This window comes from Trichosurus vulpecula, chromosome 3 (assembly GCF_011100635.1).
Source record: "Trichosurus vulpecula isolate mTriVul1 chromosome 3, mTriVul1.pri, whole genome shotgun sequence".
Taxonomy (NCBI): Eukaryota; Metazoa; Chordata; class Mammalia; order Diprotodontia; family Phalangeridae; genus Trichosurus; species Trichosurus vulpecula.
In genome coordinates this window covers 378,645,252-378,666,773 of record NC_050575.1, presented here as the reverse complement: position 1 = coordinate 378,666,773, position 21,522 = coordinate 378,645,252, and the positions used below count along the sequence as shown (strand labels likewise).

General features: G+C 42.9%; 1 protein-coding gene across 3 annotated transcripts in view; it reads right to left on the bottom strand.

Moving 5' to 3' along the window:
- Nucleotides 1–3,822: 3,822 nt before the first annotated feature.
- LOC118840822 (cocaine esterase-like) overlaps nucleotides 3,823–21,522 on the bottom strand; it is a 30,127-nt gene continuing 12,427 nt past the window's right edge. For all 3 annotated transcript variants that reach the window (XM_036748175.1, XM_036748174.1, XM_036748173.1), the window contains 9 exons: nucleotides 20,393–20,546; nucleotides 18,472–18,576; nucleotides 17,473–17,571; nucleotides 13,566–13,706; nucleotides 10,620–10,694; nucleotides 9,285–9,432; nucleotides 7,349–7,471; nucleotides 5,010–5,088; nucleotides 3,823–4,114 (listed from right to left, as the gene is read on the bottom strand). In XM_036748175.1, the coding sequence (XP_036604070.1) occupies nucleotides 3,931–4,114; nucleotides 5,010–5,088; nucleotides 7,349–7,471; nucleotides 9,285–9,432; nucleotides 10,620–10,694; nucleotides 13,566–13,706; nucleotides 17,473–17,571; nucleotides 18,472–18,576; nucleotides 20,393–20,546 (1,108 nt within the window). In that variant the 3' untranslated portion in view covers nucleotides 3,823–3,930. The remainder of the gene's footprint in view (nucleotides 4,115–5,009; nucleotides 5,089–7,348; nucleotides 7,472–9,284; nucleotides 9,433–10,619; nucleotides 10,695–13,565; nucleotides 13,707–17,472; nucleotides 17,572–18,471; nucleotides 18,577–20,392; nucleotides 20,547–21,522) is intronic.

Below are 21,522 nucleotides of genomic sequence, written 5' to 3'. Positions count from 1 at the left end.
CTTTCCCGAACCACTTCAGAGTTGTTAGCATAGAAACAACAAGCCTCTTCGAGGGCTGCGCATAGACCACCCTGCTTGAGTAAAAGAAGGTCAAGGCCTCTGAGGTTCTGGAGGACCACCTCTGCCAAAGAGTCCACTTGTGTTTCTAGGGCTGAGATGGACTGCTCTATGTGGGAGAGGTCAATGTTTACCTGTGCACTTAAGGCCTTATAGCTGAGATCCCCTTTGACTAGGGCTACCATCCTAGGGCTTCAGCCCAGGACAACCTGGATGGTCTCTGGGTGAGGTCTATCGTGCACAGAGCTGGGAACGGGGAGGAGCAGAGCTCAACCAGACCAGGAGCCAGGCAGAACAGACCCTAGCGCCCTGAATCAGTGAGTTGTGGGAGTTACCAGACTTCTCAACCCACAAACACCAAAGACAACAGAGAAGGTTAGAGGGAAAAGCTGTGGGGGACAGAGTGGAAGGAGTTTGAGGTTCAGCCACCACCCCGGGGGCAGCTGAGGTGGTGCAGCTACAGACCTACAGCTGCAGTTGCTTCCAGTCCCAGGCCTACCTGTTGGGAGTAATTAAGTGGTGGATCAAAGCAGGAGTGCAGAGCCTGCTTAAGATCTGAGTCAGGTCCAGGCTGGTGGTTCTTGGAGAAAGAGGAGTGCTGGTGTGGCAGAGCTGGGTGTATAGAAATAGCTCTGACACCATCAGCGCATTCCCTCTACAAGCAGTCATACCCCGACGAAAAACTCAAGGGTCAAGTAAATTGGCTGGGAACATGGACAGGCAGCAAAAACAGACTCAGATTCAGACTCAGACTTTGGAATCTTTCTTTGGTGACAAAGAAGACCAAAACATACAGCCAAAAGAAGTCAACAAAGTCAAAGAGCCTACATCAAAAGCCTCCAAGAAAAACATGAAGTAGTCTCAGGCCATGGAAGAGCTCAAAAAGGATTTGTAAAAGCAAGTTAGAGAAGTAGAGGAAAAATTGGGAAGAGAAATGAAAATGATGCGAGAAAACCATGAAAAACAAGTCAATGACTTGTTAAAGGAGACCCCCCCCAAAATACTGAAAAAATATTGAAGAAAACAACACCTTAAAAAATAGACTAACTCAAAAGGCAAAAGAGCTCCAAAAAGCCAATGAGGAGAAGAATGCCTTGAAAGGCAGAATTAGCCAAATGGAAAAGGAGGTCCAAAAGACCACTGAAGAAAATACTACCTTAAAAATTAGATTGGAGCAAGTGGAAGCTAGTGACTTGATGAGAAATCAAGATAATATAAAACAGAACCAAAGGAATGAAAAAGTGGAAGACAATGTGAAATATCTCATTAGGAAAACCACTGACCTGGAAAATAGATCCAGGAGAGATAATTTAAAAATTATTGGACTACCTGAAAGCCATGATCAAAAAAAGAGCCTAGATATCATCTTTCAAGAAATTATCAAGGAGAATTGCCCTGATATTCTAGAACCAGAGGGTAAAATAGAAATTGAAAGAATCCACAGATTGCCTCCTCAAAAAGATCACAAAAAGAAAACCCCTAGAAATATTGTTGCCAAATTCCAGAGCTCCCAGGTCAAGGAGAAAATACTGCAAGCAGCTAGAAAGAAACAATTTGAGTATTGTGGAAAATCAAACAGGATAATCTAGCAGCTTCCACATTAAGGGACTGAAGGGCTTGGAATATGATATTCTGGATGTCAATGGAGCTACGATCAAAACCAAGAATCACCTACCCAGCAAAACTGAGTATCATGCTCCAAGGCAAAATATGGATTTTCAACAAAATAGAGGACTTTCAAGCTTTCTCAGTGAAAAGACCAGAGCTGAATAGAAAATTTGACTTTCAAACACAAGAATCAAAAGACACGTGAAAACGTAAACAAGAAAGAGAAATCCTAAAGGACTTACTAAAATTGAACTGTTTTGTTTACATTCCTACATGGAAAGATGATGTGTATGATGCATGAGACCTCATTATTAGGGTAGCTGAAGGGAATATGCCTATATATGTGTGTGTGTATGTGTATATATATATATATGTATGTATGTATGTATGTATTTGTATGTATATAGACTGAGGGCACAGGGTGAGTTGAATATGAAGGGATGATATCTAAAAAAAACAATGAAATTAAGGGATGAGAGAGGAATATATTGAGAGAGGGAGAAAGGGAGAGATAGAATGGGGTAAATTATCTCACATAAAAGTGGCAAGAAAAGCAGTTTTGTAGGAAGGGAAGAGGGGGCATGTGAGGGGGAATGAGTTAATCTTGCTCTCATTGGATTTGACCTGAGGAGGGAATACTATACACACTCAATTGGGAATCTTACCCCATGGGAAAGAAGGAGGAAGAAGATAGAAAAGGGGGGATGATAGAAGGGAGGGAAGATAGGGGGAGGAGGTAATAAAAAACAAACACTTTCAAAAAGGGACAGGGTCAAGGGAGAAAATTCAATAAAGGGGGATAGGTTAGGAAGGAGCAAAATATAGTTAGTCTCTCACAACATGAGCATTGCGGAAGGGTTTTACATAATGATACACATGCAGCCTATGTTCAATTGCTTGCCTTCTTAGGGAGGGTGGGTGGGGAGGGAAGAGGGGAGAGAATTTGGAACTCAAAGTTTTAAAAACAGATGTTCAAAAACAAAAATAAAAGTTTTTGCATGCAACTAGGAAATAAGATACACAGGCAATGGGGCGTAGAAATTTATCTTGCCCTACAAGAAAGGAACGGAAAAGGCGATGGGAGGGGAGTGGGGTGACAGAAGGGAGGGCTGACTGGGGAATGGGGCAACCTGAATATACACCATCTTGGAGTGGGCGGGAGGGTAGAAATAGGGAGAAAATTTGTAATTCAAACTCTTGTGAAAACAATCCTGAAAACTAAATATATTAAACAAACAAAGAAACAAACAAATAAATAAAAAGAAAAAAGAAGTATCTTGGGGCAGCTAGGTTGTGCAGTGAGTAGAGCACTGGCCCTGGAGTCAGGAGGACCTGAGCTCAAATTTGGCCTCAGACACTTGACACACTTACTAGTTGTGTGACCTTGGGCAGGTCACTTAACTCCAATTGCCCTGCCTTCCCCCTTTCAAAAAAAATATCTTGTTAGGGTAATGAATCAAAATAGAGGAAGCATTTCCTTTGATTTTGCTATTTTTTCCATATAAAAGAAACCCTGTAGAAGAGCCTCTATGCTGCTCCTTTGCAAGTAAAGAATCACTTGACTTGTTGGATTGTTGTGAAGTTTTCTTTTCAGGACCCTCAGTGTACCACATGGTCTCCTCGAAGGAATGTTGTCTGGGAAATGCTTGCTGATTAATGAAGCAGAACACAGACATCTGGTATTTTCTCCAGTCCCTGGCAGCAGCTCAGTGTACTAAGAAGAACCTTAGATTAGGAGTCAGAGGACCTGGCTGCTTGGTGTCTGTGTCAGCTTGGACAAGTCCTTCCCCATCTCAAGGCCTCAGCGTCCATTCTTGATCAATGATTTCTAATATCCCTTCTAGCTCTAAATTAATCATTAAATCAGTGAGCAAGCATTAATTTTTCCCTACTAAGTGCCCTAGAGATACTACCTCTGCTATGGTCCTGTGAAATGAACTAGGGTTTTTTTTTCCTCTAGAGACAGGGTGGACTGGCTGCTCTCATCAGATCCCCACTGTCTCAGAATTGGAAGGTCCCTTTCAAATGAGATGATACTGTAGAAGTGTTTCCTTAACACAGTGGCCCGTACATGATAGGCACTATATTAATGGATTTTTTCTTCTGGATATCATTTAAATTCTTCTATCATAATAGTAATGAGTGAGAGTTGAAGTATTACACTCAAAACTGCACTATATTTTAGTTGAGACCAAAGAACTACTCAAAGCAAATGACTGGGTGTTATTGGTCTGTAACAGATGCAAAAACAGTTATGCTTAGAGATCACAACTCCACCCGGGCTTTTTCAGTCTGTGATTCCTTCTTCTTCTGAGGCACAGTCTTGGTCCAGAACACAAACTTATCTCTCTTCAGGCTCTTTCCCACAGACAACTGTAAATTCAGCTGCAGGTACTCTTCCTTCTGGTCATAGACTGGCCAGTGAATAAGGTCTGGGCCATTTGGGTCCCTGGGAGGAAAAAACAAACATTTAGAACCTGAAAGGGGCCACTGCACTGAGAAGTTTAGCAAGCCACCCTCAGGTCAGCCTGAGAGCCAAGGAAGGGGCCTGAGGGAGAGGCCAATTGACAGTGGTAGCATCCATAGAGAGACTTGTTCACCCACTCTTAAGAAGTCTGGTCTTCACCTTTCCTGTTGCCCCTTTCTAATGCAACAGACATGAAAGGTCCAAAGAGTGAAAGGACTCCTCACATAGGGAATAAGTAGCCAAGTCAGAATTTGAAATCATAACTTTGGACTTTATTTCATTGGGGTAGCTAGGTGGTACAGTGGATAAAGCCAGGCCTCAAGTCAGGAAGATCTGAGTTAAAATCCAGCCTCAGACATTTACTAGCTCTGTGACCCTGGGCAAATCACTTAACCATGTTTGCTTTTGTTTCCTCATCTGTAGAATGAGCTGGAGAAGGAAATGGCAAACCACTCCGGTATCTCTGCCAAGAAAACTCCAGATGGGGTCGCAAAGAATCAAATACAATACCACTGGACCCCAAATCCCAGACTTTTGCCACTACCACCTGTCCTAATGTTTGCCAAAGGGGGAGAGAAGTCACTGAGACTCGAAGGTGGTGGTGAGGGCCAAGAGAGTTGATGATCTTTCTTGTTTTCCTTTCAAGATGCCCATGTGTAGGGTGAATCTGCCAGAGCAATGCCTCCTCCAACCTTGGCCATGAACTTGGGGAAGGTCTACAGTGTCCACCACACCTTGCCTCTGGGTTGTAATAACATTTTTTCCTGAGCGAATTTCAATCAGAGAACTTTTATGTAAGTTGGAAACCTTTATGTGCTGAGGAACAAGCACTACTCTGCAGGGAATCGATTGGGAACCGAAGGGGCAGTTTTCTCACCCATGACGGGCAAAGTTTGCCCAGTAGCTCATTATCCTGTGGCTCAGCAGTTTTTCCTCTTCTGTTGCCTCTCCTAAAGCTAGGAACAGAAAAAGAAACATCTTGGTTAAGGTCAAAATGCAGACCCAAAGACCTCCTTTCTTCTGCTCATCAGCCCCCTCCACCCAACCATCCTGCTCTGGTCACTGACCTTATCTTCCTAAAATAGGCTCCCTCAGGTCACTCCTTCCCAAAGGACCTCCTGGGGTTTCTGTTGTCCAGCTCCATCTGATTGTACAACTGGGTCTTTCCCCAAATAACAAAGTTGTGCTGCTGGACTGGAAATCAAGAAGACCTGAGTTCTAATCTAGCCTCAGACATTGACTAGATGAAACTGGGCAAGTCACTTAACCTCTGTCTGCCTTTGTTTCTTTGTTTGAAAAATGGGGATAATAATAGCACCTGTACCCCAGGGTTGTTGGGAGGGTTAAAAGAGGGAGATAATATTTAGAGATTGCTTTACAAAACTTATAAAAATGTTACATAAATGCTAGATATCATTGTTATACTATATTATATTTATATTATTATATACTCAATATAACAATACATAATGCAGTAATAAAGTAGAAAATTACATGTATCATATTATAGAATAGAATATTTTATTATATGTAATTATAGTAATGGTATGATTGTTATAAATGTAATTTATAAGAATAATTATTATTATTCTAAGCTACAACAGCCTATCACAAGCTCTGGTAGCTGCAAAGCCTTTGCTTATGGCCCCTGCCCCAGACAGTGCCTGCCATTCAAGCCCCTTGACTGGGGCAGTGCAGACAGGTGGTGCAGAAGCAGCTGGCCCATAATGTCATGAATTCACTGGCCATGGCAAGTCATGATACAGATAAATGGATAAACTGGTCTTCCAGTTCTGCCAGGACAGGAGCAAGGTGATAAAAATAGGTCGAGATGTGATATCCAAAAACCCAGATTTAGGACCATCTATAAACATCAACTCCAACAAATACTAAATGTGAGACTTTTGTCCAACAATTAACAAATGAATGCACTGGTAGAGAAAATCAAGAATAACCGGAGCATAAGGAGGGATGGAAAAATGAAGTGAGGGAGGGAGGGAGGAAGGAAGGAAGGAAAGAAAGAAGGCAGGGAAAGAGGAAGGGAGGGAGGGCAGACTTCCAGCACATTGGACACATCCTCTCTACAGGAGTTATGGAAGCACAAGGACAAGAATCACCCAGGATGAAATAGTGTGACAGATTAGGGTCTACATCAGAGGAGAGGTGTGGGCATGGCTGAGGTCACTGGTCCACTGACGTATGGAAATGTGTTTTTTGCATTTGTGCCTCATCTTCCCTTCTGAGGAGTAAACGACAGGAAGTCAGAGACTGTGTCTTAATTATCTTTGTGTCTTCCCCAGAGTAAACAGAGGGCTCTGCATGTTGGATGTGCTTCACCATGTAAACTGAATTGAAAGGGACAGTTGATTCAGTCTCTTGATTCAGTTCACCTGAACAATCAAAGGGACTTCCAAGGCTGATACCTTAGTCTCCAGTCACTCAGTCAATCAGGCAACTACTCATTGCCTCCTCTATCCCCAGCACAGTGCCAAGAGTTGGGAGACACAAATACAAAGAATAAAAAATGAAATAAAAAATGAAAACAAAAGCTCTTCTCAGGCAACTGGGCCCCTCTTCTGTGCCCCCTAATGAACCTGGTAGGGCAGAAGGAACATTGGATTTGGGCTTAGACCTGCTACCTCTGTGACATTAGATAAGGCCATTCCTCTCTCTGAACTTCAATTTCCTCATTTGTAAAAGAGACACAATCTCTCCTTCCCCCATACCGTGACCCTCATAAGGTATTTGGGAAGATCAAATAGCAGCTAGATGAGAAGTAGAATCAGTGCTGAACATGGAGCCAAGAAAACAGGAGTTCAGATCCTGACTCAGACCCTTAACTAGCTCTTTGACTGTTGGCTAGCTGTCACCTTTCTCAGCCTCAGTTTCTTCATCTGTAAAATAGGGATAGCACTAGCGCCTACTTCACAAAGCTGTTTTGAGGCTATCAAAAGAGAATGGCACACACAAAACCCATTGTAACCCTTCAAGAAGTATATAAATGCTAGCAACTTTTAGCTATTGTTATAGTCATTATTAAATGAACTGATACACGGGAAGGTGCTCTGTGGAAAGGTAAGGCATTATTATATATTTTGATGTCAGAGAGAGTAAGGAAGATGATGGAGATGGGAGGCCAGGGCCCCATGGATTCTGCCCCCTCTGCCCCCTACCCCAAGCCACAGCTCCCCCCTCCATCCCATCTCCACTGCTTACGAGGTCCTCCAAAGAGAAAACGCAGCTCATCACCATGGTCTGCTTTCACAAAATCTGGCCTGACATCCTTAAGTACGCTTGGTCGGTGCTGAAATTCATAAAAGTAGACTGGAGAGCTGGGACCTAGGCAAACATGAGAAATGCATTGAATACAGAGTTGGACTGCAGCCTCCTTTGTGTGTGGGGGGGTGATGTTAGCTGGTCATTGACAGGCATGCTCCTAGAGGGCAGTCCCTTAAGGATTACTCTCTGATTCATGTTGGAAAATGCTATCGACATCCAGAGAAAGAACTATGGAGTCTGAATGCAGATTGAAGCATACTACTCTCTCTTTTTTTTGTTTCTTCTTTCTGTGTTTTTTTTTACTTTGGTTCTAATTCTTCCTTATACCATGACTAATGTGGAAATATGTTTAATGTGATTGTACATATATAACCTGTATCAGATGACATGCCAAATCAGGTAGGAGGGAGTGGAGGGAGCAGAAGAAAATTTAGAACTCAAAATCTTATAGAAGCAAATGTTGAAAATTAAAACTAACTAAATAAATAATTACAAGACCTCAAATACTATCTGAGAATGATGCTGTAAGGCAGGACAAGTGCTGGGGCCTGAAGTAACAAGGTGTACGTTGGAATCTTGGCCCTGTTGCTGACTGACTACAAGACCTTAGGGGAATCCTTTTACTTCTCTGAGGCTGATTTTTCAACAATGAGGTAGAGATAATAATATCTGGCCTATTTACCCTATAGGAAGGGGAGGGGAAGAGAATGAACATTTGTTATTCAATCATCAGTTATATTTGACTCTGTGTGATTTCATTTGGGATTTTCTTGGAAAAGATACTGGAGTGGCTTGTCATTTCCTTCTCCAGCTCATCTTACAGTTGAGGAAACTGAGGCAAAGAAGGGGAATTGACTTGCCAGAGTCACACAGCTAGTAAGTGTCTGAGGCCATATTTGAACTCAGGAAGAAGAGTCTTCCTGATTCCAGGCCCAGCACTCTATCCACTGTGGCATGTAGCTGCCCTGAGAATAAGCATTTATAGAACACCTACTTTGTGCCAGCCATTTGCTAAGCGCTTTACAAATATTATCTCACTGCAGCCTTGCAACAGCCCTGTGACAGAGGTGCTAATATTAATTCCATTTTATAGTTGAGGAAACTGAGACTTCCTTAGGATCACACAGCTAGAAGGTGTCTGAGTCTGGATTTGAACCCAGGGCTTCATGACTCCAGGTCTGATGTTCTGTCCCCTGGGATGAGGTTGTTGTGAGGATCCAGGAGGATAATGGATATAAAGGGTTTTGTATCAATAAAACACTCTAGCAGGGTTGCTTGGATTTACTTTTAGTTGAGCACTTTGACAACTCGATTTCAATGTAACTGGTTTTCTCTGTTATGTATTTTTTATACACTTAAAAACATTACTCTAGGGGCAGCTAGCTGGTGCAGTGAGTAGAGTTCCAGCCCTGGAGTCAGGAGGACCTGAGTTCAAATTTGGCCTCGGACGGTTGACATATGTACTAGCTGTGTGATCTTGGGCAAGTGACAACCCCAATTGCCTTCCCTCCTTCAAAAATACCCCCATTACTCTGGAAGGAATCTGTAACTTTCCCTGGACTGTCAAAGGGGTCCATAATGCATACCCAAGAAATAGTTAGGAGCTTCTGCTTAGTGTGGGTTACTATTATTTATTATATTATTATTATTAGTTATTGTAGAGAATAGTCATTGAGCTCACCCCTACTGGGGGTAGTCAGAGATAGGTGGGAAGAAGAAGGAAGATAAACAAGGGGGTTTAACCAATCTGGAAGCTATGATAGTGAAGAAGAAGGAGCCTCCTTCTGCATAAGTGTGTGGGTAACATAGACACATTGCCCCAGAGATGAGACATTCTTACACTCATTCCCAAAAGGGTCCATGCCATACTCACTGTGTTGATATTTGGCCACTTTGAGGGAAGGAATAACAAAGACCATATCTCCCATTATTTCCTGGTATTGAGCTCGACATTCTCCAGGGTCCTCGGTATCTTTTAAGTACTCTTCCATTATCAAACGCACAAGCTCAGGAGAAAGACCCTATAGGAGACCCAGGAAGAGACAGAGTAACAGAAAAATTAGCTTACTTGGCAGTGGATTGTTTGGGGATGTTTGTTGGTTGATTGTAAGGAATGAAGAAGGGAGCTAGTTGGCATGGTGGACAAAGCACTCACCCTAGAGTAAGGGGGGCCCGTGCTGAAATCTGACCTCTGACATATATTAGCTATGTGACCCTGGGCTCTGAACCTTGTTTGCCTCAGTTCCTCATCTGAAAAATGAGCTGGAGAAGGAAATGTCAAACCACTTCAGTACCTTTGCGAAGAAAACCCCCAAAAGTGCTCAGGAGGAGTCAGACATGACTCATTAACTAAACAACCACAAGGAATAAGCCCATCCAAGTTTGCTTGCTACTCATAGGTCCTGGTCTCATTAGATCCCTATAATACCTCTCCACCAGGGCCTGCTCTTTCTGGGTTTAATTCCTCAAGAATATACTAGACAACTAGTTGTTGGGCCTGGGGTAGAAGGGATGTGGGACTCAAGGAAAGGAGAGAACTACATGAAGTATCAAAGGTCCCTTCCACCACTGTGACCATGAAAGAAGAAAGTCAGAAGGTGGAAGAACCTTCATTGGCTCCCCACCAAGACCATTTCAATGGCTTCCTGATTGGTCCCTGGGCCTCACATCTTTCTCCACTCCAATCTATCCTCCACTCATTTTCCAAAGTGATTTTCCAAGCACAGATCTGACCATTTTACTCCCCTGTCCCAACTAAGTCAATTCTAGTGGATGCCCATTACCTTTAGGTTTAAATACAAACTCTTCTGTTTGGTATTTAGAGCTTTTAACAACATGGCCCCATCCAATCTTCTTCTACATTGTTATCTCCTCAAACTATGTGGTTCAGTTACACCAACCTTCTGGCTCCTCCCACTTCCCATTCCAGCTCTCTCACTGTGCCTTTGCATTGGCAAGACTCAGCTCAGACAGTCCCTTCTATAGAACATCTTTCATGGCTCCTCCCTCCTCCAGCTGCAGTTCCTTACACCTCCCCCAAGATTTCCTTTGTATATTTTCTATCTATCTCTGGATGTGTAGCTTGTCTCTCTCATAGAATATAAGATTGTCGAGGGAAAGAACTCTTTCACTTTGTCCCTGTGCCTAACCCAGTGTCTGCTACATAGTGGGTACTTATAAAAGAAATCTTGATTAACTGATATCTCACCAAATATGGTCTTAGCAATATTGATTGGACACTTTCTTTATCCATTTTTTCCTTAAATCCAGGAATGTTCATTCCCTGTGTAGAGAAAAATGGCACACTGTGAATGGTCTTTAGAACTTTTTGAAATTTACACATTTTTTTAAACAAATCTAATCCAAGGAAGTAGTTTCACCCTTTAAGGAGGAACTAGTGCCATAGATTTGTTTAGGAATTATCGAATAGTGCCCAATACACACTGAACAATTCTCAAGATACTTTACAAAATGGCTAGCAAAATGGTGGGTAATGCTCAGTATATAATAAACACTGGTCATGGTTTCTTCATAATGACCAGTGGCCTTAGTCAATGACTGATGCATATTATGATACATTATGCTGTTTCAACAATCCAGCTAGCAGCTGCTGTTAGGGTGTAAAACCAACAGGAACCAGCTCACTGAACGCTGCAAGCCCAGGTCCTTTTGATCTGCTTTACAGAGGAAAGCAACGTTAAGGGGTTAACAATCTTAATTTAATCCAGCGTGCAAATATCATTTACCTAGTTCAGGGGAAAAAACCAGCATCCTGAATTACAGACCAAATACAATTCTTAGTTATCAACATCTCAGTCTTCAGCCGGGGAGCTCATTACAACAGCTGGCTCAGAGCCACGTGCCACTCCTGCAGTGACTCAGTGCTCCATGAGAGAATGCTAACCTCTGTGCTTATATATCCTGTTCAGGGCCTTGAGGGTCCCAACCTCACCCAGGCTGGGTGTGGAAACGTCCCCCCCCCCCATATCACATCAGATACAAATCAATGACTGCCAATTGTCTCAGTGCTGAGAAATACAAAAACATCCCATTTTATCTGCCCCATTCAAATAAAGTCCAGAATCATTAAAGGTCAACAGCAAAAAGTCCCACTTTAATTATTATTACATATGATAGAAATGATTCAGGTGGAATTCTATTTTTCTAACTGCTGTGAATAGACTGACTTTATATGCATATGCTTAAGGAGGCAGGTGACAAAAGTCTGTTAATATCATGTCATATTTAAAATTAATATCGACCCAATGACCTTTAGATATGATGACTTGAAGTCCAGAGGACAGAGGCCTGGTCTCACATCAGGAGGCCCAGGTTTGAGTCCCGGCTGTGACTGGGGTTAAATCATTTCCTTTCTGGGAGCCTCAGTTCTCTACTTTACAAAATGGGGAGGAACAGGTTAGTGTGATGAACATCACAGAAGGTACTATGAAGGCAGTTTTGTGTAAACAATAAGATGCTCTGTTAATGTCAGTTGGTATTATTCACTATTCATTTAAAATAAAGAGTCTGGGGGCAGTTAGGTGACAAAGTGTATAGAGCCCAGGACCTGGAGCCAGGAGGACTTGAGTCTAAATCTGTCCTCAGACACTTACTAGCTGTGTGATCCTGGGCAAGTAACTTAACCCTGATTGCCTCCAAATATTAAAAAAATTAAAAATTAGAAAAACAAAAACAAAAACAAAATAGAAAGACTTGTAGAGGATATTATAACCAAAAGGGAATTAACCTGGCATGGGCTTCTCTTCCAATACTTCTAAACAGATTTGCAAATGAAATGAGTCATCCATAGAGAAAATAACCAAAGGTTGAATCATTTCTGATTCTTCCACTGGAAGCCTGTTCAGGGTAACTTTTCTGATTTTAGAAAAGGCAAATTTACAGATGACACAAAGTCAGGAGGGCCAGCTAACATATGAATTATGGAGTCAGGATCAAAAAAAAGGACCAGATAGGCTAGAATATTGGACTGACCAGAGCCACTGTGTTCAAATTTAATGGGGACAAGGTCTTACACTTGGAATTTCTTAAAATTGACTTCACAATCTCAACTTGAGGGAGGCATAGTTACATGACAATTTATTTGAAAAAAGATCTAGGGATTTTGATGAACCACAAGCCCATAAGGAGAAAAGAGGGTAATATGACAACCTAAAAAGGCAAAGTGATATTGATTATGTCGAGAGGCACAGCTTCCCAAATTAAGTAGGTGATAGTCCCTTTGCATTCTACCCCTGAAGAGATTACAGTTTTTCCTTCCATTTCACTACTCTCCCTATTGTGATTTCAAAATATTGTGGGTAGGTGTAAGAAATTCAGTGGGATTTTGTGGGGAGTTTTGTGGAAGCCACAGATGGCAGTGGAAGGACATCAGATGACACAGAAAAATTTTAGAAACACAAAAATACATAAAATATATGTATAGCACTGTATAATGTCAACAAATGTTATCCTTTAATATCATAATAATTCAGTCTTCTTCTCTGGTATGAACGGTGGAGGAGGGTGGGGCAAAAAACTTTACAAGGATTTTCGAGATCATGGAGGTTCTCCATCCCTAATGTATCAATATGTGGAAGGGATGACTGTATATCTGGAATCTTTTGTTCAGTTTTAGGCATCACATTTGAGACAGAAAATAGAGAAGCTGAAAAGTGACTCATGGTATTGCCAAATAGGGTTGGGTTGAAGAAACTTGCTTTGATGGTCAAAGAAAAAATTAGGAACAGGGACAGACCTGATAGTTGTCTTTAACTGTCTGGTGGATGGTCACCTGGAAGAATCATTTAACTGGTGCCATTTGCCCTAATGGCAGAACTGGAATAACAAGTAGAATTTGAAAAAGAAGAAAATTTCCACTTGATGTCACGATGGCCTGTCCAGCCATGAGAGCTGCCTAAAAGTGGAAGGAGCTGCCTCAGGAGGTAGTAGGTTTGCCTTCATTGGAGGTCTTCAAGCAGAGGCTGGATGTCCATTTGTTCAGTAAGTTATTAACAGGATTCTCCTTCTACTCTGGCTTAGACCCCGTGGGCACCACAGTCCTGACCAACCAGGAAATTCTGTGATTCTTTACAGTAGCATGAACTGTCAAGATCAGAAAGAAGCTGGCACAGAATAGAACAGGCTAGAATCTTACTGCAGGAATCATCCAGCCATACTCATGGTTGTTGACACCAATGATGGAAGGGACATGGTGGAACTCTCCTGCAGCCAGCAACTCTTCAGGATGTTTGGGGAGGAACTGCCCATCAACTACACCAGGGAATATGTTGAAATGCTAAAGAAAGAAGCAGAAAAAAAGAAAAGGCAAGTCTGTTTCCATAATCTCCCTTCCAAGTATCTCTTTCTCATCATTCTCACTATTACCATCCTGTTTCAGACACTTTTTTATTACTTACCTGGTCTCTTTTTCCCCTTTTCTTGGAGGCAGAGTTAAGTGACTTGCCCAGGGTCACAGGGTCTGAGGCTGGATTTGAATTCAGGCCTTCTTGACTCCAGGGCTGGTGCCCTATCCATTGTACCACCCAGCTATATCCCTACTTATCTGGACTCTTGCAATAGTCTCCAAACTGGCCTTCCTGTATACACTTCTAATTTATCATATGCACACACACACACACACACACACACACACATACAAACATACTATCTCAGAACTGCTCATGACACTCCATCGAACTATAAAAAGTCCCATTGCTCCTCATTACCCCCAAAAATAAAAGCAAAAAATTCCCAGCATTTCAGTCTCCCATTCAAAGCCTTGTCTTCTACCTTTCCAATCTTATCTCATACTATGTGGACTCTGACCTGTGCTAAATACATTATGTTTCACCTGTAATGGATTCCCAACTTTCCACTGAAAGTCAACCACTTTTTCCTACCTTTCTGCCTTGGCTCACTTCACTCCACATGGCTAGAATGACCTGTCCCACATTGCTACCAGTTGAAATTCTTCACTTTCTTCAACTTCACTTTAACTGCCAAGACTTCCACAAAGCCTCCTCGATATTACAGCCAGAAGGACCCTTTCGTTCCTCAGCATGTTCCTCCCCTTTCGTTCCTCCACTGCATGTGCTTGTGACTCCCCTTGTGGACTTAGGTTCTGTTACCTGAGTATGGTGTAGAACCCTCTCCCCTAAGGAGGGAAGTTCTGTCATGGACCCATCCTTTATCCAAACTTTGTGTCCCCCCTGGCTGGACACAGAAGCTACTCCAGAAATGCTTTTGGAATAAACAGCAGGAGAGCATTGGCCTCAAAGGCAATAGATCAGGGTTATAGTTCTGTTTCAGCTACTAACAGACTCTGTAACTTTAGGCAATTTACATCTCTCTGCTTTTAGTTTCCTTCCCTACAAAATGAGTACATTGGTCTAAATTATTGTCAAGATCTTTTCCCATATTGGAATTGGGCTTTAACAGATGGCGAAGAATTCAACAGACAAAGGGGACTGTGAGGGGCAGCAGGGTCAGGGAGGAAGGGAGACTAGATTGGAAACTGGGCGACCCCTGGGCTTGAATCCCAGGTCTGATGTTTATTGACTGTGGTGCTGGAGAAGTGGATACATCACCACCTCAAGGCTCCTCAGAGGTTTGTTTTTGTTCAGTTGTATCCAATTCATGACCCCACAGACCATTGCACCCCAATATTATCTATCGGGATTTCTTGGCAAAGATAATGGAGCAGTTTGCCATTTCCTTCTTCAGTAGATTAAGGCAAACAGAAGTTAAGTGAGTTGCCAGGGTCACACAGGTAGTAGGTATCTCTGGCTAGACATGAAGTCAAGTTTTTCTGATTGCAGGCATGGCCTCTATTCACTGAGATCTTCTCAGAGGTTTACCCATCTACAGAATGGGAATAATGGTTCTTGTACTCCCTACCTCATGGATTGTTATGAGAAACGCACTTTATAAACCAGTATGATAATGAGAAGGGAAGAGTTTGTAGACATAGCAAAGATATAGAAGAGAATATAGGGAACATTTAGAAGACTGAGGACAGATGAGTTTGGCTGGAGCACAGAGTGCCTGCAGGGAAGTAATAGGAGATAAGGCAAGAAAGGCATGGAGGCCCCAAAGTGTTCAATCTCTGAATTCTGGGCTTGGGTTTGAGTGAAAGTCAGGAATCCTTTCTTCTCCCATCTCCTTGGCATCTGCATAGCTAAAATGAAACTCCACCTCACAGCTGCTTTGGCAAAGATATTCCTAAGATTGGAGATTTAGAGCTGGAAGGTACTTTAGAAAACCAAGATGGTCCAACCCCCTCATTTTCCAGATGAGGAAAGTTGTCAAATCAGAATGAAAAACATAAGTTTTCAGAATGAAAGAAGCAAAGTCAACATGGCTAATGGACAGAGTAATTCGATGTAGGGGCAGCTGGGTGGCACAGTGGGCAGAGCATGAGGCCTGGAGTCAGAAAGACTCACCTTGCTAAGTTCAAATCTGGCCTCAGACACTTACTAGTTGTGAGATCCTGGGCAAAACCCTGTTTGCCTCAGTTTCTTAATGAGCTGGAGAAGGAAAAGGCAAACCACTCCAGTATCCTCACCAAGAAAACCCAAAATGTGGTCACCAAGTATCGAAAATGACTGAAAAATGACTGAACTATTAGATGCCTTTAGATCTGGTTTAACTCTTACTCTGGCTCTAACAGTTAGTATTAAATAAGTATGGGCAAAGAACTCCAGTTCTCTGAGGAAGCAACATGATGCCCTGAATAAAGATCTTGGTCCTGAATGCCTGGGGTCAGTTATCCATCTTGATACTTGTGAACTAAGTGACATTTGGCAAAGTCACTTAACCCTTCTGGGACTCAGTTTTCTCTTTTTTAAAATATCCAGTTAATCCACACAGTGTCCTAGGCTCTGGGGATACAAATATAAAGGCAAAAAGCTCCCTGCCCTGTCTTTACTTCCAGTCAATGGTTCTAATTTCCAAGTGTGTAATTAGGGAATGACATCATAATTCTACCACCAATAGTACATGATTGTTGCACAAGTAATGAAATGAGATGATAATATTTATATATATATGAAACGTATTTTTTTATGAAAGGAATATTTAGATGTGAGCTATCAATCCAGGGGATAGAGAGAGCCTTCCCACAATTGTGACTCTTCCTTCCAAAGATCCACATGGTGTTAGGTCTGGAAGGTGACAAAGAACAGAGTAGCTGAGCTGGAAGGGACCACCACCACCACCACCACCACCACCACTATCATCATCCTAACATTTATTTAGTGCTATGTGCCAGGCACTGCCCTAATAATCACTTTACCATTATTTTCAGCTGATGCTCACAAGAACTCTGGGAGGTAGGTGTTATTATTATGCCCATTTTGCAAATAAGGAAACTGAGGCAAACAGTTTAAATGACAACTAGTGTCGGAGGCTAGATTTGAACTCAGGCCAGTTTTTCCTGCACTCTAACCACTGCATTACCTAGCTGCATTCTCCATACCTTAACCTATAGAATATTAGAGCACAGAATGTTACAGCAGGAAAAAAATCTTGCAAGGAAGAATATCAGAAGTGGAAGGAAATTTGGAACATGTAATGTTGGAATCCAGAATGTTAGAATCAGATTACAATGGATCCTTCCAGCTCTAACACTATGATTCTATAAACAGAGAATGTTTGATTGGAAAGGGTTCTAAGACTAGGTAACGAAAAACTTAGAACTTGGCATGTTTAGAACACAGAATGTTGCAAGGAGTCTTAGGACAAAGCATGCCAGAGTGGAAGGGATGGAACCTTGGCACCAAATAATGTTTAAAGCACAGAATGTTTGGAAGTAGGCGAGATCCAAGAAAACAGAACACCAGATCTAAAAGACCCCTTCAGACATAAAATATTGGAGGAGGACATATCCTTGAAGATCATCTAGTCTAAGACCCTCGTGTTAGTAAGAGAAACCAGTCTAAGAGAGTAACATTCTCAAGATCTTCACCTCAATCCCACCTAATGAAGGCTGGGAGTCCAGCTCTCCCTACGCAGTCTTGGCAGCTCTTCTTGGTACTGGAACCCTTGCTTCTCAGCCTACATACCTTGGTGATGGCCAGGATCTCATCCTCAGACTTGCTCCTAAGGCACTGAACCATGGAGGCAGAATCGTGTCTCTCACAAGCAGACAGATTGGCAATGACCTGCAAAGAGGCACCCACAAAGAATTATTATTCTCATAGAGGAACTCCTGGTCTATATCACAATAGAGGAATTCTTTCATACTCATTAGTAAGCTAGCAAAGGATCATTTCTATAGGTGATGATTCAGTAATGGTGAAAAGGAGATCAAGCTGGAATCTGAGGGTCTAAGCGGGTGAGTCCCTCAATCGGGAGCCTGCTCTGTACAGGGCTCAGTGCCAGCCAACGGAAGTGTGGATGGGCAGAGCTAGGTTACAAAGACACAGGCCCTACTCCCAAAGAGTTTACCATTAACTCAGCGAGAAAAGACCTAAACATTCCTAAAGGACACATGATGGGGTCTGTTATATTGCAAGAGCCCTGATGTTGACTCAGAGATCCTAGTTCTGGTCCCAGCTCAGTCATCAACTCATTGTGTGACTTTGGACAAGTCACAGAATGACAAACCCGGAGACATAGAAGGGGCCTCACAGATCATTCCATCTCAGCTATACCTGGGCCCCCTCAGGGAATGCTTCTTGCTGTTCTGGGAGTGTCAGAAAAGAGAATTTGGAGATAGAAGGGACTTTATGAACTATCTAATAAAATCCACTTTTACAGAGGAAGAAACTGAAGCCCCAAGAAGGAAATGCCTGACCTACAATCACAAGCATAGGGAGAATCAGAGCCAGGAACTGAATCCGCTCTCTCTGTGATTCAATTTCCTCCACTGCAAAATGAGGAGGTTGGACTAGATGACCTCTATGGTAACTGTCAGCTTGAACATTCAATTGCATTCCAGTGCACCTTCTTCTAGCCCAGGAAAGCTGAGGTCAATGGGACACTGGGCAATGGGGTTGGGAGGCCAATAAGCCTAAGGAAGGGTGAGGGTGATTGCAAAGATCAAAGAAGAAGGAACTTACATTCACAATTTTTTCTGAGCTGGAAGAAATCATGCCACGGAGGGTGGCCACACCACTCTGCATGATTGCTCTGTGGAACAAGCCTTTGGACATGGGGGACAGAACCTGGGGGAGAAAAGCACAGCAGAGGGGAGGAGGAAGCAGTCATGGGGAAGCCCAGTCCCTCCTGCCTTAGCAGAGACAGAGGAGACTGTGAGTCTGAAAGCTAGGACTATTACTTAACATGCCAGACCCCTAAGCTAACTTTATAGGACAGTCCTAAACAGGGGCCTCTCTCTGGGACCCTGGCCTTTGGGCCCTTTGGCACAGCCAGGCCTATATGATAGTTAGAAAAGAGGGCTAAATATCATTGGCCATGGTCCTGAACTCTCTGGGTGGTTCTGTAATTGGGTAGGATGAGATGCCTGTCCTCTGTAACCCAGCAATGCTGTTCCTATGCCTAACCTCCTCATAAGGTCACATTGTTTATTAATTATAGACTATTGCTTGTTTATTGATTACAAGAAAGCCCAGAGTTGCTGTTAGGATTAAATGAGTTCAAATCCAATAGGTTTTCCCACTATGTCATGGGAATCTACCACTTTCCCATTGGCTATTTTTTTAAAAGTATTTTTCTTCCACTGAAGTCTTCTTCCAGTGCCTTATCACAGCCTGGAGGCTATGTCAGTGATGTGCAAACTCTTGGGGGGGGGGAGGGCTACTAAGCAGGAAGATCTTTGCCTCTAAACTCTCTCATGGATTTAATGTCCGTCATTTGAGGGCCAGCCACGCTAAGCTCTCAGAGGCTGTATCAGTAAGATTCATGATCTCCAGGATGACCATGAACTTGTCTGAATGGTTCAGAATTGCGAAGTATGAAAAATTCTCTATGTAGAAGCCAGAGGAAGTAGAACATTTATTTAGACTCCAGAGGATAAAATGCCAAGACTGATAACCTTAATTCGATATAGTGGTAATTATATTCCAAAAACGGTAAGCCCACTGCAGTGTAGCAACAAGGAAATTATAACACAGTATTATAGCAAGGAACCAAATCATTCTGTAACCTTCCCCCCTGCTAGGGCCTTCCTGTAAACAATCACTCATGAATCCTAACTCTGCTCAGCAAGCTCTCTCTGCAACTCAGTCTCCTTGGGCTTAATTCTAATCTTGTAACTCTCTGCAGATTCTGCTGCTCTCAGTTCTGGATTCTCTTTATATACAGTCCTGGCCAGCATCTGAAGGGCTAGAACTCAAGTCTCTGATTGACTGAATTCATGATTGGCTAGAACTCAGCGCACATACTATTTGTTCTGGTCTTAGCAACTCCCTTTAGGGCCCTGAGTGTTTCTTGCCTGTATTAAGTAGAGGCTTTAGTATGACTTATGAACAAAGATATAATCAAGCTTTCCCACCTAGCGCCACCTGAGGCCTATTGAAAGGGTGGGGAAGATCTCTGCTCACATTAATACTACAGAGGCTCATTGGCAAAGACTGGAGAGAGCAGATCTGCAGCCACAGCTGGTCCTAAAGGCCACCTGGGAAGGTACAGAGGTTCTGAACAGCATTGGGAAGAGATATATCTCAGTAGTGAAAGTGGTGATGCGTTGGGCCTTGAATAATATTTCATTATTACCCTGATTTTTATTTTGCTCTTACTTGAATTTGTTAGCAAAGCCTTTAACAAGGAATAACTCATCTTCTATCTCTATCTCTAAGAGGAAGAAGGGCCAAATGATTCATTGGGATTAGGGCAGGGGAGTGTAGTGGCATCTCCAAATGAAAGTCAAGGGCAGTGCCATCCTTAGAGAAAGAAGTCAGCAGGTCCAGTGATTCTGAGAAGAGGAAGGATAACAGAAGAGGAAGAAAAACTCAGGTCTGTGGGACTAGTTTTGGCTACAAGAGGCCCCCTCCAGGCTGGGGTCACATCTTTACCACCTACATGTGAGGAAACACTTATTCCTCCAGCAGACTCCCCAAAGATGGTCACACGGCCAGGATCTCCTCCAAAGTGGGCAATGTTCTTCTGGACCCACCTCAGGGCAGCCACCTGATCCAGGTACCCCCAGTTGCCAGGTGCATGCTCATCTCCAGTGCTGAAAGCCAGATATTAGACAAGGTTGGAGATTCTGAAATAGAGCACCAGGTTCATTGCATTTTGAGATTTAAAGATCATCTCATCCGGCTGGATGATGCAGTAGATAGACTGCTAGAACTAGAACTGGCAGAACCAGTGTTCATCTACTAGCTGTGTGACCATGGGTTAGTCACTTAGTCACAACTGCCTCAGTTACCTCATCTGGAGAATGGGCATAATAAGGGCACGTATCTCTCAGAATTGATGTAGGGATAAAATGAGACACAACAATACTAGTTGTTCTTCTTGTTTTATGGATGCAAACTGGTGAGACAGATTTTGAATTCCCCCACCTGAAGGATTCCCAGTGCAGGCCTCTTTAGTGGCTCCCTGGGCCTTCCAGAGGGAGCCTCCGCTATGCTGCTTTCTTCCCTCCCAGCTTACTCCCTCATCTCTTTCACCTCCCACCAACTGCTTTGCCCCCACACTCCCTTCCTCCTCCTTTTTTAGCTCTCCTTTTTGTTTTGTCTTCAATCAGAATGTCAAGTCTAGAAACATTTACCGAGCACCTACTGTGTGCCCGGCACTGTGTCACTCTCTGGGCATACAGAGAAAGGTAAACATAGTCCATGCCCTCGAGTAGTTTACATTTTGATGGGAGAGACAGCATGCCAACAGCTGTGCCCAAACCAGATGTATACAGGATAGATTGGGGTTGATCCTGGAGGGAAGGTCCTCAGAGTAAGTGAGAGTAAGAGGCTTCTTCCAGAAAGTGGGATTAGCACTGAGTCCTGAAGGAAGCCAGAATGAGGAGGAGTGAAAATGAACAGATTCTTTGGAGTATCTTATTCAAGGGTCAGGAAGGAGGCAGAGAATGTGGAGGAGCCTGAGCAGACTAGAAGTAGGAGGAGGCCAGGCTCCTTTCCAAGAGCTCTGCAATCCAGCAACATTACCCTCCCTGCTGTTCTCACCCACAACTCTCTACCTCTCAACTT